Source organism: Phyllobates terribilis, unplaced genomic scaffold (assembly GCF_046119375.1).
Source record: "Phyllobates terribilis strain yellow unplaced genomic scaffold, ASM4611937v1 Scaffold_11__3_contigs__length_659146591, whole genome shotgun sequence".
Taxonomy (NCBI): domain Eukaryota; kingdom Metazoa; phylum Chordata; class Amphibia; order Anura; family Dendrobatidae; genus Phyllobates; species Phyllobates terribilis.
In genome coordinates this window covers 426,678,105-426,695,092 of record NW_027362771.1, presented here as the reverse complement: position 1 = coordinate 426,695,092, position 16,988 = coordinate 426,678,105, and the positions used below count along the sequence as shown (strand labels likewise).

Here is a 16,988-nt window from a genome sequence, read left to right as displayed (position 1 = left end):
GTTTTGTGTCAGAGAACCAGGAGGACTGGGCTTCTTTCTTACCTCTGGCAGAGTTTGCTCTTAATAATAGGCGGAGCGAGTCCACTGGTAAGTCCCCGTTTTTTGGGGCATATGGTTTTCACCCCCAGTTTTGTACTTTCAGTAGGGGGGGCTCTTCGGGGGTTCCTGAGGAGGAACGATTTTCCTCATCACTCGCTTCAGTATGGAGAGGGGTGCTGAAGAATCTGAATACTATGGGGAACCGATACAAACGTATGGCTGATAGGAGGAGAGTGTCTGGTCCGGACCTAAGTGTGAACGATCGGGTATGGTTGTCTACCAGGAATATTAAACTTAAGGTTCCCTCCTGGAAACTGGGTCCCAGGTTCATCGGGCCGTACAGAATCAGTTCTATTATTAATCCGGTGGCATTCCGTCTTGACCTCCCCCCTACGTTTAAAATTCACAACGTGTTCCACAGATCGTTGCTTAAGAGGTATGTGGCGCCGGTGGTACCGTCACCTTTACCTCCCCCTCCAGTGGTGGTCAATGGTAACTTGGAGTTCCAGGTATCGAGGGTCATCGATTCACGCTTTAATCGCCGGTCCCTTCAGTACCTGGTTCATTGGAAAGGGTATGGTCCTGAGGAGAGGATGTGGGTTCCTGCGTCGGATATTAACGCAGACCGATTAGTTCGGGCCTTCCACACGACTCACCCGGATAAACCTGGCCCTGAGGGTCCGGAGGCCCCTCGCAGAAGGGGGGGTACTGTCACGGGTGTGTCGCCACGAAGATCGTCACGAGTACACAGCCTGACTTCTCGCAGCTGACTTGTTGGTGCTTTGTGTTTTTCGGCAGTGAGGGAGTTAATTCTCTCTCTCTCTGTGCTAGACGAGGTCCAGCCTCGCCCAGCTGCAATCAATACTGCTGTAGTGAGACTCCTTCAAATGCCTGCTGGTCTGTTTGGGAAGTGTCGGTGAAAGCATTTCATTCAGACTAACAGAGCGGATCGTGGTGTTTGGAGTTTCTGAGATAAGTGTATTTGGAGTGTTTTTTCCCTTCCTCGCTTTATCATTTATCTCCTTTCCCGTTGGTGTTCCCTCTGTTGTAGTTGTGTAGTTGTTGTATGCAAGGTGGTTTTGGTTTTTCCCTTGTACTGTCTCGTTCGTCTAAGTACTGTGTGTGGGCATATTATTACTTGTCCCCTTTTGTTGTGATCGGGGTCCTTCTCAGGACTAGATTACTTAGGTGCAGGGATCCTCAGGAGGTAGGGGTTACGCTGGCGGCCTGGACCTCTGTACCTTTAACAGTACCTCCAGGTTGAGGGACTAGTCAGGGCCCCAGCTTAGGGTCAGCTTAGGCCCCCTACCTCCAGTATACAGAGACAGCGTGACAACATGAACCCAATCGAGATGGTTTGGGGTGAGCTGGACCGCAGAGTTAAGGCAAAAGGGCCAACAAGCGCTAAGCATCTCTGGGAACTCCTTCAAGTTTGTTGGAAGACCATTTCCGGTGACTACCTCTTGAAGCTCATCAAGAGAATGCCAAGAGTGTGCAAAGCAGTCATCAAAGCAAAAGGTGGCTACTTTGAAGAACCTAGAATATAAGATATATTTTCAGTTGTTTCACACTTTTTTGTTAAGTATATAATTCCACATGTGTTAATTCATAGTTTTGATGCCTTCAGTGTGAATGTACAATTTTCATAGTCATGAAAATACCTAAAAATCTTTAAATGAGGTGTGTCCAAACTTTTGGTCTGTAGAGATAGAGATATCCATCAGCCCTTCTAATCTAACAGTCCTAATATATATTACATATCTTGCTGTGCAATGCCTATCTAATAAACCGCCAAGTCTCTCCCTACTCTGCTTGTCTGAAGGGTAGACTGTGAGGAGCATAGGGTCACCGGGTCTGATCTAGACCCTATGGCTGGCTGCCTAGTGTCAATCACTGTAATGCTACAACCCACTCGGCTGCGGCATTACAGTGAGTGGCAGGCAATCCCTGCATGTTTATTTGCTGTTAAAACCGCGCCAAACATTTGGGGCGGGGACTCGGGCGAGTGCAGAACAGGAGCGAGTACGCTCGCTCATCACTAGTCACTACATCTGTTGATGAATTATCTGAGTGTAATTTTTAAAACCGGATCATTTTTGGGGATGTCTAAGGGTTTGGCATTTCCGGGGCTCTGCAAATGGTGCCCACAAACTACTCAAGAAAACTCTGCACCCTAAAATAGCTCCTGATCTTCTGTGCCCTATTATGTGCCAATATCTTGGTATATGACCATTTAAACAATATTGCATGACTTGGAAAAATATAATTTACAGGATGTTTTTTTTCCCCATACTAGCTATGGTAAAGAGAAAAAATGAGCTTAATCTACTTATTATAATCATTGCAATTTTTCATTTTTACTCAGGACAATAGTAAGATATAGGTGAAAGATCTGTGGGGTAAAAATGCTCAGTACACCCCTAGATGAATTCCCTGAAGGGTTTAGTTTCCAAAATGGGTCTCTTTGCGGTGTTACTGATGATCCGGCACCTTGTGGGCTCCGCAAGTGTCACCCACAAACTCACTGCCTAACTTTTGCTCAAAAAGTCAAATAGCAACTCTTCACTTTTGAGCCCAGTAGTTTGACAACAAATTGGGGATTTCCATGTTTGCAAGAAATTGCTTCATAAATTGTGGGGTAAATTTTCTGCTATTATCCCTTGTGAAACTGATACATTTGGAGCTAAAACAACATTTTAATGGAAAAAAACATCTGTGAAGCACTTGTGGGTTTTAAATTCTCTTTACACCCTGTAACAATTCTACTCACTTGGGAGCGAGACGTTTCTATTTAAAAGTCCTGCTGGTTTATTGCAGTCCCCATAAACCAAATCACAGGAAACTCAAATACAGCCTTTGTCTGGCACAAAATAAAACATAAAGTAAATAGTCCGTACAGTAGTGCTGGTTAGCTCGCTTGGCTTGGAGTCCAGCTTCTTAGTCCTTTAGCAAAGGCTCTCAATCCAGGAGATCTGCACACCTCCATACACAGACATGTGTGAGACAAACAGGTCTCCTTTTACAAAGTGAACCACACCAGGGGTGGAGATATGGTGATCAGCCATTCAGCTGCTCATAATCAGCCTCTCATGGCCGATTTAACCCCTTTTAGTCCTTTATGTACTAAAGCATTACCCCAGGGTTATCTAACAGCTATCTTACAACCCCTAGATGAATTTCTTGAGGAGTATAGTTTCTGAAATGAAGTAATTTTGTGCATTTTCTACTCTTCTGGTACCTCAGGTGCTCTGCAAGTGGCACACAGACTATTACGGCCAAATAGCGTTTCTTCCCTCCCCAATTCTTGCTGTGTTTCCAAATGGGGTATTGCAGTGTTAATTACAAATAGTGGAGTCCATTTTCTCCTATTACCCATTGTGAAAATGAAAAATGTAGAGGATAAAGCATCATTTTAGTGGAAAAATCGTAATTTTTCATTTTCGTCTCCTATTGTTATAAACTTGGACTGGAGTGTGGTATCCATACAGTACAATGCCAACAGAACAAGTATATACAGATGCAAAATAATGACCACCGTTGCCGTAATGGTGGATGGAATATATTAGAACTTCTAATAGAGCAACGTATTTCAAGCATCTTGGATCCCTTTTATCAAGTGCAGAGAAGCATTATGGATGAATCTCAAGGTCCAAATGATTTAATTAGCTATTTATATCCAAAATAAGGTTTGAGGGGTGGGAGCTGAGATAGGGAGGGCAGTTTGGAATGTAGGGGGGTCAATAGATCAATAAACACTGAACTTTTCTATTCACTAAAAGTGAGATTCAACCAAATATCAGTAATAATAGATCAAATTATAAATGCATTAATCCTAGAGGATATTAAAGAAAATACAATGGGTCTTGGCAATATGTTTTAAGGCAATTAAAATAGACATACATATAGATACATAAGAAATAGTTCATGAATCAATAAATTCTACTTGAACATTTTACAGTGGTAATAATCTTCATTAAAAGGAATCTTTCAGCAGGTTTTTGCTATGTAATCTGAAGATCGCATGATGTAGGGGTTAAAACACTGAATTCAGTGATATCAAGCTGTTTCCTGTTGTTTATTTATAATAAAGTCCTAGTGATAAAACCTTCATCATTGCCAGGTCTGATGTGCACAGGACTACTAGTCCGACCACGCCTCCTCCTCTGATAAGCAGCTCACTGTCAGTAGACTATGTACAGTAGCTTGCGAAAGTATTCAACGCATTAGCTTTTTATCTATTTTGTTACATTACAACCTGTTTTTAAATATTTTAGTAATCAGATTGATGTGTGATGCATCAGCACTAAATAGTCTAAGTTGGTGAAGTGAACAAAATATAGGCATAAATTACATTTATGGGATCAAATAACTAAAAAATTGGCATGTGCACATGTATTCACCCCTTTTACTATGAAGCCTCTAAAAATTTCTGGTGCAAGCAATTATCTTTATAAGTCACATGCTTAGTGAAAGGAAGTCCATCTGTGTGCAATCTCATTGTCACATGCTCTGTCAGTATTTAGACACCTTTTCTGAAAGGCCCCAGAGGCTGCAACACCATTAAGCAAGAGGCACAACTAACCAAACATCGTGAAGACAAAGGAGATATCCAAACAAGTTAGGAACAAAGTTATTGAGAAGTGCAAGTCAGTGTTGGGTTATCAAAAATAAAAAAAAAACCCAATCTCTGATGATCCCCTGGGAGCACCATCAAATGGAAAGAACATGGTACCACAACAAACTTTCCAAGAGATGGCTGCCAACCTAAACTCACCCCGGGCAATGAGGGCATTAATCAGAGAGGCAGCACGGAGACCAAAGGTATCCCTGAAGGAGCTGCAGAGTTCCCAAGTAGAGACTGGAGTATCTGTCCATACAACCACAATAAGTCGTACACTCCATAGAGGTGGCTTTTATGGAAGAGTGGGCAGAAAAAAGCCTTTACTTACAATTTTTGTGTGTAAGGCTCATTTTGAGTTTGCCAAAAGACACATGAGAGACTCCCGAAATGTATGGAGGAAGGAAGTGCTGTGGTCAGATGAGACCAAAATTGAACTTTTTGGCCACCAAGGTAAATGCTATGTCTGGCGCTACACCAGCACAGATCATTACCCCAATAATATTATCCCCACAGTGAAACGTGGTGGCAGCATCCTGCTGTGGGGATGTGTTTTGGCAGCAGGGACAGGGAAAATGGTCAGTCGAGGGGAAGATGGATGGAGCGAAATACTGGGATATTCATGAGCAAAACCTATTTGTCAGTGATTTGAGACTGGAACAAAGGTTCATCTTCCAACACTGCGATGACCCAAAAGCATACTGCTAAAGCCACACTCAAAGTGGTTTAAGAGGAAACGTGTAAATGTTTTGGAGTGGTCTAGTCAAAACCCAGACTTTAATCCAATTGAGAATCTGTGGTCAGACTTGAAGATTGCTGTTCACCAGAAGAAACCATCTAACTTGAAGGAGCTGGAGCAGTTTATGCACACTGAAGTTTTCAGTTATTTTGTCCTATTTGTTGTTTGCTTCACAATAAAACAAAATGTTCAGTTGTAGGCATGTTCTTTACACTGCTGCATACCCTCAAAAAAAACAAGTTAAATTCCAGGTTGTGAGGAAGCAAAAAACAAAAAATGCTGAGAGGGTGAATACTTTCACAAGCCACTGTACATAAGAGCTGGGGTGTGGGCAGGGCTAGTTCTCAGAGTTCTACTTCATTTTACATTTAAGAACTGCTGCATCCAGTAAACTAAGTGATACATCGTTGGAATCAGGGTCTCTTTTCCTACATCATGTTGCTCTCAGATGAGGTAGCAAAAAGCTGATGACCTATTCCCTTTAATACCATATAAATGTAGATCTATAAAGCTCACCATTATGTAAAAAAATGTAATAAACTTTTGTTAAGCACCTGTGGGCCCAGAAAAGTCACTGCAAACCTAGATGAATTCCTTGACGGTGTAGGTTTCAAAATGGAGTCACTTTTCGGGATTTCTGATGTTTCGGCACCTTAGGGGCTTTGTAAATGTGAAATGACGTCCACAGTCAATTTCAGCCAAAAATGCACACCAAAAGTTAAATGGTGCCCTTTCCCTCCAGAGCCCTGCCGTTTGCCCAAACAGGAGTTTCTGACCACCTTTTGGGTTATCGGTGTACTCAGGAGATACTGCTTAACAAATTGTACGGTCCATCTTCTCCTACTACCCTTTATGAAAGGGAAATTTTGGGGTCTGAAAAAACATTTTCATAGAAAAAAAAAATATAATTTTTCGTTTTCACATCCCAATGTTATAAATTTTTGTAAAGCATCGGAGAGTCCTAAAACGTCCCTAACACACATGAATTTTCTTGAGGGTTGTAGTTTCCAAAATGGGATCACGTGTGGGGGTTTCTGCTTTTTTGCCACTTTAGGCGCTCTGCAGATGTGTCGGCAGTGTATTCCAGCCAAAATTGCGCTCCTTCCCTTACTTGCCATGTCGTGTGCCTAATCGGTAGATTCCGACTGCACGTGCGGTATCTGTGTGTTCTGAAGAAATTGCTTTTTTTCAGTACATTTTCTCTCATTATAGCTTGTGAAAATGTAAAACATGTGACTAAAGCAACATTTTAGTTGAAAGAATGTTTTTTTTTTACATTAATTCTTGTGAGAAACAAGGGTTAACAACAAATTTCCTGAGGTGTGTTTTTGTATACTTCAATGGGTGTCATTTTTTTTTCCCCTGTAACTTATAGGCGCCTCAAAATCACTGAAAATGTCTGTATAAAAAAAAAAATTAAAAATAGAATTTGTAAATTTATATTGAAAAAATGAAAATAGCTGCTAAACTTTTAACCCCTTGCCAAGATCTGCGGTACATGTAAGGCGCAAGTCGGTAGCGGGTGTATGGGCCGTATATATGCCTGTCATCACGGATTTCTTTTGAAACGGAGTCCCTGATTCCCATGATCTGGCTGCTTCAAAGGAGACAATGCTTTTTACTATATAGCACAAGTGTTTGAAAGTTCAGAATCAGATGATTGGAAGTTCAAGTCCCCCAAAGACAAACAGATACAGTAAAAAAAAAAAATTAAAATATGATTTTTTTTTTTTTTTTTTTTTTTTTAAAAGTTCACATTTCCACCCTTTCCCCCCCATTAAAAATAAACATAAGAAATACACGTGGTATCAGAGTCTAGAAAAGTCAGATTTATTAAAATAAACGCTGAAATGGGAAATGATTCAAAATACCAAATTTGAAATTTGTTTGGTCTCGGCAATACCGAAAAAAAAAATGCTGGAAGAAGCCATCAAAATGTCATATCTATCCTAAAAATTGTTTTAATAAATACATCATTTCACCCCGCAAACAAATAAGCCATCACACAGCTCTATCGAGTGAAAAATGAAAACATTATGGATCTCGGAAAATGGTGACACAATTTAAAAATTATTTTTTACAAATCTGTTTTTTTATTGTTTTCACTGCTAAATAATAAATAAAACTGGAGAAGTTTGGTATCACTGTAATCGTACTGATGAGGAGAATCATATCACCAAGTCAATTTTACCACATAATGTTTTTTTTGGGAATTGTTTTTATGGTGTACAATGTCAGAATTGTGGGTTGGTTTTCTTTTTTTTTTTTTTTTCACAATTTCACCGCACTTGTAACTTTTTTTCCTGTTTTCCAGTACACTATGTGGCAAAACGAATGGCATCATTGAAAAGTACAACTTGTCCTGTAAGAAATAGGCCCCAAACCAGCTTTCCTAGGTGATGTTTTTCTATTGGAGGAGGCTGATGGTCTGACGGTCACATGTTCCTCCACCTGTAGCCATTTTATGGGCAGACGTACTCTCCAGTGTGTGAGGAGAGCTGCACTAGCAAGCGAAAGAGGCCGACCTCTAACGGAGCATCCCCCAGTGAGCTCTTTCTCCCAGTGTAAAAGGAGTTTATTACTATTTTTTGTCTTTTTCTGACTTCCTCTCACCTGATTTATGGCCACAGACCACTTTAAAGGGAACCTGTCATCAGGTTTTTATACAAACTGGTTACTCTACTTTCAGTGACCTCCCTTTCCCACCCGAGATCTAGTGCAAGCGCCATTCATCAGGACATGTAAAGTAATTTCCTGATGATCTACAAACTATGCCAACTGCACCAGAGACGGATAGTCTTCTTCATCAGGAACTTTGTATGCACTGCTTCCACATGTGTATGACAATGAATATCATATTACTCTCATTCACAAATTTATCTATTTTTCTATATAATAATAAACTGGGTAGTTTGTTAAATGAATATTGATATGATGCACTTGGCAAAATACATTTGTTTCACAATGTTCAGACTACTCATGTAGGTGGAGTGGAGAGCCTATTTCTGCATGGGGTTCCACCGCAGGATTCTCCTATGGGCCAGTCTGAGCCTGCTTGCACTAGATCTCTGGCATGAGAGGCAGTTTACTGAAAGAAGAGACCAGGCTGTGACTAGGAAAAAGAGGCAGCAAAGCTGTAAGTACAGGGCCCACTCCCTGCATTTTGCATAAGGCTGTGTGCCCACTATGCGTTTTTCAAGCGTTTTTGCCGCAGAATTTCCGCAGCGAAATGGTCCCCAATGATAATCCGCATGTGCTGTGCAAATGCTGCGGAAATTTCCGCTGCGGATTATCATTGCGGAAAAATACGCAGCATGTCCATTAATTTTGCGGACACACAGCGTAATTGCATCAATTGACTTGAATGGGACCACGTGACATCCGCATCACTGCATCTGCACATGCGGATATCACACGGTTCAATGTGCGGATGGTACCCAGGTCTGGAGGAGAGGAGACTCTCTTCCAGACCCGGGTACCATAGTACCTGTTAAAAAAAGAATTTAAAATAAAAAATAAAGATTATACTCACCTTCTGATGGCCCCCGGCCTCCTTAGTGATGCGTCCGGTCTCTTGTACGGCTCGCGGTGGTGTGAAGGACCTGCCATGACGTCATTTAGTCATGTGACAGGTCACTCGACCGCTGACGTCGGCAGTCGCGTGACCTGTCACATGACTCAATGACGTCACCACAGGTCCTTAAACACCACCGCGACCCATACAAGAGACCGGACGGAGCGGAGAAAACACCGGGGGCCATCGGAAGGTAAGTATAATCTTTATTTTTTATTTTTTTAACTATTTCTTGGTCACACTGTATAAATCCATGCCGGTTGCATGGATTTATATAGTGTGACCAAGTTGTCAAGCACTTTTCCAAGTGATGCTAAAATTGCTTGGAAAAGTGCTTGATAACCCACATGCGGGAAATGCATGCAAAGACGCTTGACAAACTCTTCTACCTGGTGGGAAAAACGCATGTAAAATCCGCATGTGTTTTTCCTGCAAGGGAGAAGCAGAAAAAATATGCCGCATTTCTGCATCGTGGGCACATAGCCTAACAATTTAACAATAAATTTCTCTAAAACGTAAACCCACGTTTCTAAAATGAAGTTATGGATGTACTCAGCATTACAGCGCCTTTACATACATGGTACTAGTTTGAGGCATACTTTTTTCGGGCCCCCTTGGATTGATTTTTTTTTTTTTATTTGCCCGGAATTTTTACGCAGTGTTTTAACATTTTATGAAACGTGCAACTTTTTGCACTGAAAGGTTACTAAAATGGTTAAAGTCAAAATTATAGAAAATCTTTGGCAGTTAATGTGCATCTTTTTCTCAACATGGGTTTTTGTTACCCTGTTGACTATTTGTAACAAAACTTTGGATGGTTCTGTGATTACGCCCCAATATCTTAGCAGTTTCATGACTCTTGCATCCTTCTTTAACATTTGTAACAATTTCTGACTTTTCAGAGTCAGTTAAATCTTTTTTTTTTTTTTTTTTTTTTTTTTTTTTTACTCATTTTGCCTGAGAAAAACAAGCTGCATAATATTTCTGCACACCCTGATAAACGGTGGTGATATACTTGGGCTGCATCGTACCTAATTACATAAATACACATCACCTGATATGTTTCATCCAATAAGTATTCAGGTTTATATGGCTTGGAGTTGGAAAATTTGCATAAAAATGATGATCTGGTCACACAGTGTGTGTAATAATGTGTGTGCAAGGGGAACGGCTGGAGACTTGTTAGTTGGTTGATTCCGTTGTGATCACATTCTCCATGCGCTCTGAGTGCCTCTGTGCACCGATGTGAAGCTCTTGCTAGATCATTGCATGACTATATGTACAATAAAGATTTATTCAGTATTTTCTCTCTTTATAGGATTTTGTGCCTGGTAAACCTTCCATTGGTGTTAAAGAACGCGTAGAAATAAGTGAGCCCTCAAAGGAAAATCATCTAGGTAATGCGATCAGAGCGGCCTTCTACAAAATGCTATTAACTGTGCATCACTTTGAACAGAGAACAGATTATATAAACATATCAATTTTGTTTCTGCTGATGGTGGCTATGTAGGAGCAGGTTTTATGTTGTACAACTGTCACAATTACATGTTTTGTTTCTTGCCTGATTTCCTATTATGTAAGCCTTAGTGAAGTAATGTGTATGGGTGAACCTTTTTACGAGCAGTTTTGCAGATTGCTCACTGTTTTAATTCTTGTTCGCTTTATTTTTTTTTTATATTTTTGAGGTTTGAATTCAAATGTGATTGAAAAAAAAATAGAAGGATATCATTGTAATAATTGTAGAGTTATAGGTGACATGTAAAATACATTACACTGCAGTATATGCATGTGTTAATCAGTCAATCTGCAGAGAGATCCATTACACATTATCTGTAGGGTTGAGCGAGTATGTTCTGTCCGAGTATGCTCGGGCCGAGCTCCGAGTATTTACAGCTGCTCGGTGATGTGGTTAAATCACTCCTGTGTGCATAATTTGCGACTGTTTGACAGCTTTATTACATGTGAGGAATGTGTAAGAAATAGACATTCCTCCCATGTAATAAAGCTGTCAAACAGTTGCAAATCATGCACACGGGAGCGATTCAACCACATCACCGAGCAGCTGTAAATACTTGGAGCTCGGCCCGAGCATACTCGGCGAAAGGGTTAATAGAACATACTCGCTCAACACTAATTATCTGACATAATTAGAGGCTATTAACCGATTTTTAACAAGGAGGTTTCCGACAATTTTCTGGTAGCAAATGTAGATTTCCTTCTCCCGAGCTCCTTTCGTGAGAAACTTTTGGCCTACAGTTGCGTCCCCTTTAGGTCACCATCTGGTCCTATTGTAACCTGTGAGAATATGTAATATTAAGACCACCTTCTGCTGAAGAGCTGATGAAACATTTTTTTTCTCCACCCCATTGCGGGGATATGGACCCCTGAGTCAAGGTGGAGGGAATTATGAAGAGTTCAAAGTATACCAACTTTGCATCAAAACTGTCAGGACCGAATTCAGCTCTAGCTGTTTTGAACATAGGAATAGATGTAATCCCCCATAAACTTAGACGGATAGTAATCCATATATTAATTTCTGTCAGACAATGCATAGCACTTACATGGAAATTTCCCTTTATTCCCACGATGGAAGATCTGATGGGGAAAATGAATACCTATTATCATTATGAACATATGCTAGCATCTTCGCGGTGAAATAGAAACAAAATTATGGATAGATGGAAATCGTGGACTCTATCCCCGTGGGCCATTCCTATTAACCCTAGAACGCATACCTGGGGCCTCGCAGGCCCGCCCTGTTAATTGTTTTCTATTTTCTGCAAGATTACTTTAGTTAGAATTTTGAAACTCTAGGTATTCCTCAGGTATATAGTTGTTTGTCATTTTTGTTTGAGTTATTCCATGTTATTTGCACACGGGCCTAAAAGGCCCCAGGTATGTGAAAAAGTAGATTTTTATAGTCATGCATTCTAGGGTTAACACATGATGTCTTAAGTAAATTTATTCTGTTTCTTAAGGTGATGTTATGTTAAATGTTTCACTACTTTTTCTTTTTTTTTTTATGATTATGTCCATGTCTTATATTAAATGTATACCTCTAAGGTTGATGTATGGCATTTTATTTTTGTTTTTGTTGTAAAAATGAAAAAAATTATAGAATATGGATAAAAATAAAAAATTAAGGCCTCTGCTAAAAAGCTGAAGATGCATTTTACCTTTCAGCACGATAAAGACCCGAAGCTTACCTCCAAATCAACAAATGAATGGCTTTCCCGAAATGTCAAAATTTTGGAATGGCCCAGACCTGAACCCAATTGATAATCTGTGGGTGACCTGAAGAGGGCGCTGTACACAGGAGATGCCCTCAAAATCTGACAGATTTGGAGCTCTACTGCAAGGAAGAGTGGGCAAAGATTGTCAAATTTAGATGTGCCATGCTATAGACTACTACCCAAAAAGACTGAGTGCGGTCATGAAATAAAAAAGGGTACTTCAACAAAGTATTACTTTTAAGGGTGTGCATAGTTATGTAACCACATTATCTTAGTTCTTTGAAATCTTTTCGGTGGAAAAAGAACTTTCATTTTTCTTGGAAGTACCTAGTACCTTGTACCTTGTAAGTACCCAGTACGTCATGGAAGGAAACGACTTCCCGACCTTGGATATACTGGGTACATCATGGCGATTTTGAATGCACAGGAGCCGCCAGGTGTTCAGCTAATATTATAGCTGACACCTTTCTCTCACTGCTAGGAGAGGGGCTCGCACCGCTCACGGCAGTTTAACCCCCTGAAAGCTGCGATTGATACTGATCACCGCACTTAGAAGGAAGGGAAAGGGAGGGGGCTCCCTCTCGCTTGAGATCGGTGCCCCTGTGACTTTATCGCGGGGGCCCGATTGTTGCCACAGTGACTTGAGGTCGTCATGACGACATCCGGGTCACCAGGCTACGGCAAGCCACTTGAACCATGCGCAGAACATGGTCTAAGGGGCTTGTGTCTGTGCAGCACTGACAGTTATAAAGCATTGCAATGCTTTATAACAGTGATCAGAGTGGTAAAAGTGAAAGTCCCATAAAGGGACTAAGTAAAAAAAAATATATATTTTTTAAAAATCACAAATAATAATAATAATAAAAAAATATATATTATACCCATAAATGTATTTTAATGTAAAAAAAAAAGAAGATAAAAAGTACACGTTTGGTATCCCTTCAATGAACAACGTAAAGAAAAAAAAAATTTAAAACATGGCAAAAAACTGCTTTTTCATCACACCACCGAACAAAAAGTGGAATAAAACGCAATCAAAAACACAATGTAATTAAAAGTGGTATAGCTGAAAACGCCATCTTGTCCTGCAAAAAAAAACCAAGCTCAATCAGTGAAAAAAGTTATAGTGCTCAGAATAACGCAATGCAAAAATATTTTTTTTTCTATAAAATTTGTTATTATTGTGTAAAAAGTTCCAAAACATACAAAAAAGACATAAATGTGGTATTGCTATAATCGCACTGACCCGAAGAATAAAGCTGCCTTATCAATTATACCACAAGCGGAGCAGTATAAAAAAAACAAAAACAAACTATTCCTGAATTGCTGTTTCTTGCTCATTGTGCCTCCCAAAAATCGGAATAGAAAGTGATAAAAAAAAATTGTGGCCAAAAATGGTACCAATAAAAAAAAAAAAAAAAAAAGTCAACTCATTCTGCGAAAAGCAAGCCCTCACATGACTGTCGGCCGATACGTGGAAAAATAATAGCTCTCTAAGTATGGCGATGCGCAATAAAAAGCATCTTTTAGTGTGTGACAGCAGCCAAAGATAAAAAAGAAAACCATATAAATCTGGTATCGCTGTAATCACACTGGGCCGAAAAATAAAGTCATATCATTTATACCGCATGAGGAACAGCGTAAAAAATAAATAAAACCAATTCTTTACCTGCCGTTGATTTGTTCATTCTGCCTCCCAAAGATTGAAGTAAAGCTCGACTCCTGCGCTCTATGCTGAGCCCTTATACCTGGTTTCCGAGTAAATCTCTGAAATGCGTGATTCAGACGGAACTCCTGACAGAATATTCGCCGTAATGAGGCAGATGGAGGCACTGTGGACGCCATTTGACCTATGATCCGACGGTGTCCGTTTTTTTTAGGTGTGCATAAACGTGTGGTCGGCCACAGTTTTGTGCACATCTGGGAGAAAAAGGACAATGCTGAACAGAGGCCAGACGGAGTCCAGAGTAACTCTACTGCCTGATTATAATGAAGGGATCCCTTGAGGGTTTCATCTGAATCATGTTATTCAGAGATTTAGATGGAAACCCCAAAATAAGTGCTCGGCGTAGAGCGCTGGATAAATATGATCCAAAATGTTATGTGAAATGTTCCCAACAAAAGCTTCAAATCAATCCACAAAAAAGCCAAGTCCGCACTCAGGTCCGTCATCTGTTAACAGAAATATAGGGGGCTTCCACATTACTGATAGGACAAAGGCTCTGGAAAAGCGAAATGGCTCCTCTCCTACCAAAAGAAATTTAGTAAATTCTGCACTCCCAAATCCAAATGCCCCCCTCCCTTTTGAGCCCCACAGTGTGCCTAAACCACATTTAGCATCCACATGTTTGGCATGTTTGTAGTCATGAGAGCCCACCTAATTTACGGGTTCGTGTCTCCAGAAGCCCGAGCTGGGCACTATAAGGCAGTGGTCCCCAACCTTTTTTGCACCAGGGACCGGCTTGAAGCAAGATCATTTTTCCATGGCCCAGCAAGGAGGGGGTGGGGTGGGCGGGGCTTTGGTCATATGGGGGCGGGGTAATGGAGGGATTTGGCGTTTAGTGCATACTTATCATATAGTGTAGACCAGGTCCCCGCCAGGAGCTATGCCAGGAGCCCCACATAATGTGCTGTGCCAGGAGCCGCATCACTGAGACCCCATCACGCCCTGCAGCAGTACAGGGCAGCTGTCCTGACAGCTGCTGTTCAGCTGCATTTACTTCATCCCAGGGGCGGACACAGACTGTAGTGGGCCCCTGTGCAAGAAATTTTTGGGGGCCCCCCCCCGCCCTTCATAAGGCAACAAAGTTATGTAAACATAACCCCCCCATGTGCATCTCTCACCCCCCCATGTGCATCTCTCACCCCCCCATGTGCAGCTCACCCCCGTGCATCTCTCATCCCCCTCCGTGCATCTCTCATCCCCCTCCGTGCATCTCTCATCCCCCTCCGTGCATCTCTCATCCCCCTCCGTGCATCTCTCATCCCCCTCCGTGCATCTCTCATCCCCCTCCGTGCATCTCTCATCCCCCTCCGTGCATCTCTCATCCCCCTCCGTGCATCTCTCATCCCCCTCCGTGCATCTCTCATCCCCCTCCGTGCATCTCTCATCCCCCTCCGTGCATCTCTCATCCCCCTCCGTGCATCTCTCATCCCCCTCCGTGCATCTCTCATCCACCCCCCGTGCATCTCTCATCCACCCCCCGTGCATCTCTCATCCACCCCCCGTGCATCTCTCATCCACCCCCCGTGCATCTCTCATCCACCCCCCGTGCATCTCTCATCCACCCCCCGTGCATCTCTCATCCACCCCCCGTGCATCTCTCACCCCCCCGTGCATCTCTCACCCCCCCGTGCATCTCTCACCCCCCCGTGCATCTCTCACCCCCCCGTGCATCTCTCACCCCCCCCGTGCATCTCTCACCCCCCCCGTGCATCTCTCACCCCCCCCGTGCATCTCTCACCCCCCCCGTGCATCTCTCACCCCCCCCGTGCATCTCTCACCCCCCCCGTGCATCTCTCACCCCCCCCGTGCATCTCTCACCCCCCCCGTGCATCTCTCACCCCCCCGTGCATCTCTCACCCCCCCGTGCATCTCTCACCCCCCCGTGCATCTCTCACCCCCCCGTGCATCTCTCACCCCCCCCCGTGCATCTCTCACCCCCCCGTGCATCTCTCACCCCCCCCCGTGCATCTCTCACCCCCCCGTGCATCTCTCACCCCCCCCGTGCATCTCTCATCCCCCTCCGTGCATCTCTCATCCCCCTCCGTGCATCTCTCATCCCCCTCCGTGCATCTCTCATCCCCCTCCGTGCATCTCTCATCCCCCTCCGTGCATCTCTCATCCCCCTCCGTGCATCTCTCATCCCCCTCCGTGCATCTCTCATCCCCCTCCGTGCATCTCTCATCCCCCTCCGTGCATCTCTCATCCACCCCCCGTGCATCTCTCATCCACCCCCCGTGCATCTCTCATCCACCCCCCGTGCATCTCTCATCCACCCCCCGTGCATCTCTCATCCACCCCCCGTGCATCTCTCATCCACCCCCCGTGCATCTCTCATCCACCCCCCGTGCATCTCTCATCCACCCCCCGTGCATCTCTCATCCACCCCCCGTGCATCTCTCATCCACCCCCCGTGCATCTCTCATCCACCCCCCGTGCATCTCTCACCCCCCCGTGCATCTCTCACCCCCCCGTGCATCTCTCACCCCCCCGTGCATCTCTCACCCCCCCGTGCATCTCTCACCCCCCCGTGCATCTCTCACCCCCCCCGTGCATCTCTCACCCCCCCCGTGCATCTCTCACCCCCCCCGTGCATCTCTCACCCCCCCCGTGCATCTCTCACCCCCCCCGTGCATCTCTCACCCCCCCGTGCATCTCTCACCCCCCCCGTGCATCTCTCACCCCCCCCGTGCATCTCTCACCCCCCCCGTGCATCTCTCACCCCCCCCGTGCATCTCTCACCCCCCCCGTGCATCTCTCACCCCCCCCGTGCATCTCTCACCCCCCCCGTGCATCTCTCACCCCCCCCGTGCATCTCTCACCCCCCCCGTGCATCTCTCACCCCCCCCCGTGCATCTCTCACCCCCCCCGTGCATCTCTCACCCCCCCCCGTGCATCTCTCACCCCCCCCGTGCATCTCTCACCCCCCCCCGTGCATCTCTCATCCCCCTCCGTGCATCTCTCATCCCCCTCCGTGCATCTCTCATCCCCCCCGTGCATCTCTCACCCCCCCGTGCATCTCTCATCTCTCCCCTCCCTCCCATGTGCATCTCTCATCTCTC

The 16,988-nt window shown here is 43.7% G+C and overlaps 1 protein-coding gene across 3 annotated transcripts in view; it reads left to right on the top strand.

Moving 5' to 3' along the window:
* Nucleotides 1–16,988, top strand: part of TP53BP1 (tumor protein p53 binding protein 1) — a 155,875-nt gene that overhangs the window by 51,328 nt on the left and 87,559 nt on the right. For all 3 annotated transcript variants that reach the window (XM_073653151.1, XM_073653149.1, XM_073653148.1), the window contains exon 3: nt 10,289–10,367. In XM_073653151.1, coding sequence (XP_073509252.1) covers nt 10,289–10,367 — 79 coding nt within the window. The remainder of the gene's footprint in view (nt 1–10,288; nt 10,368–16,988) is intronic.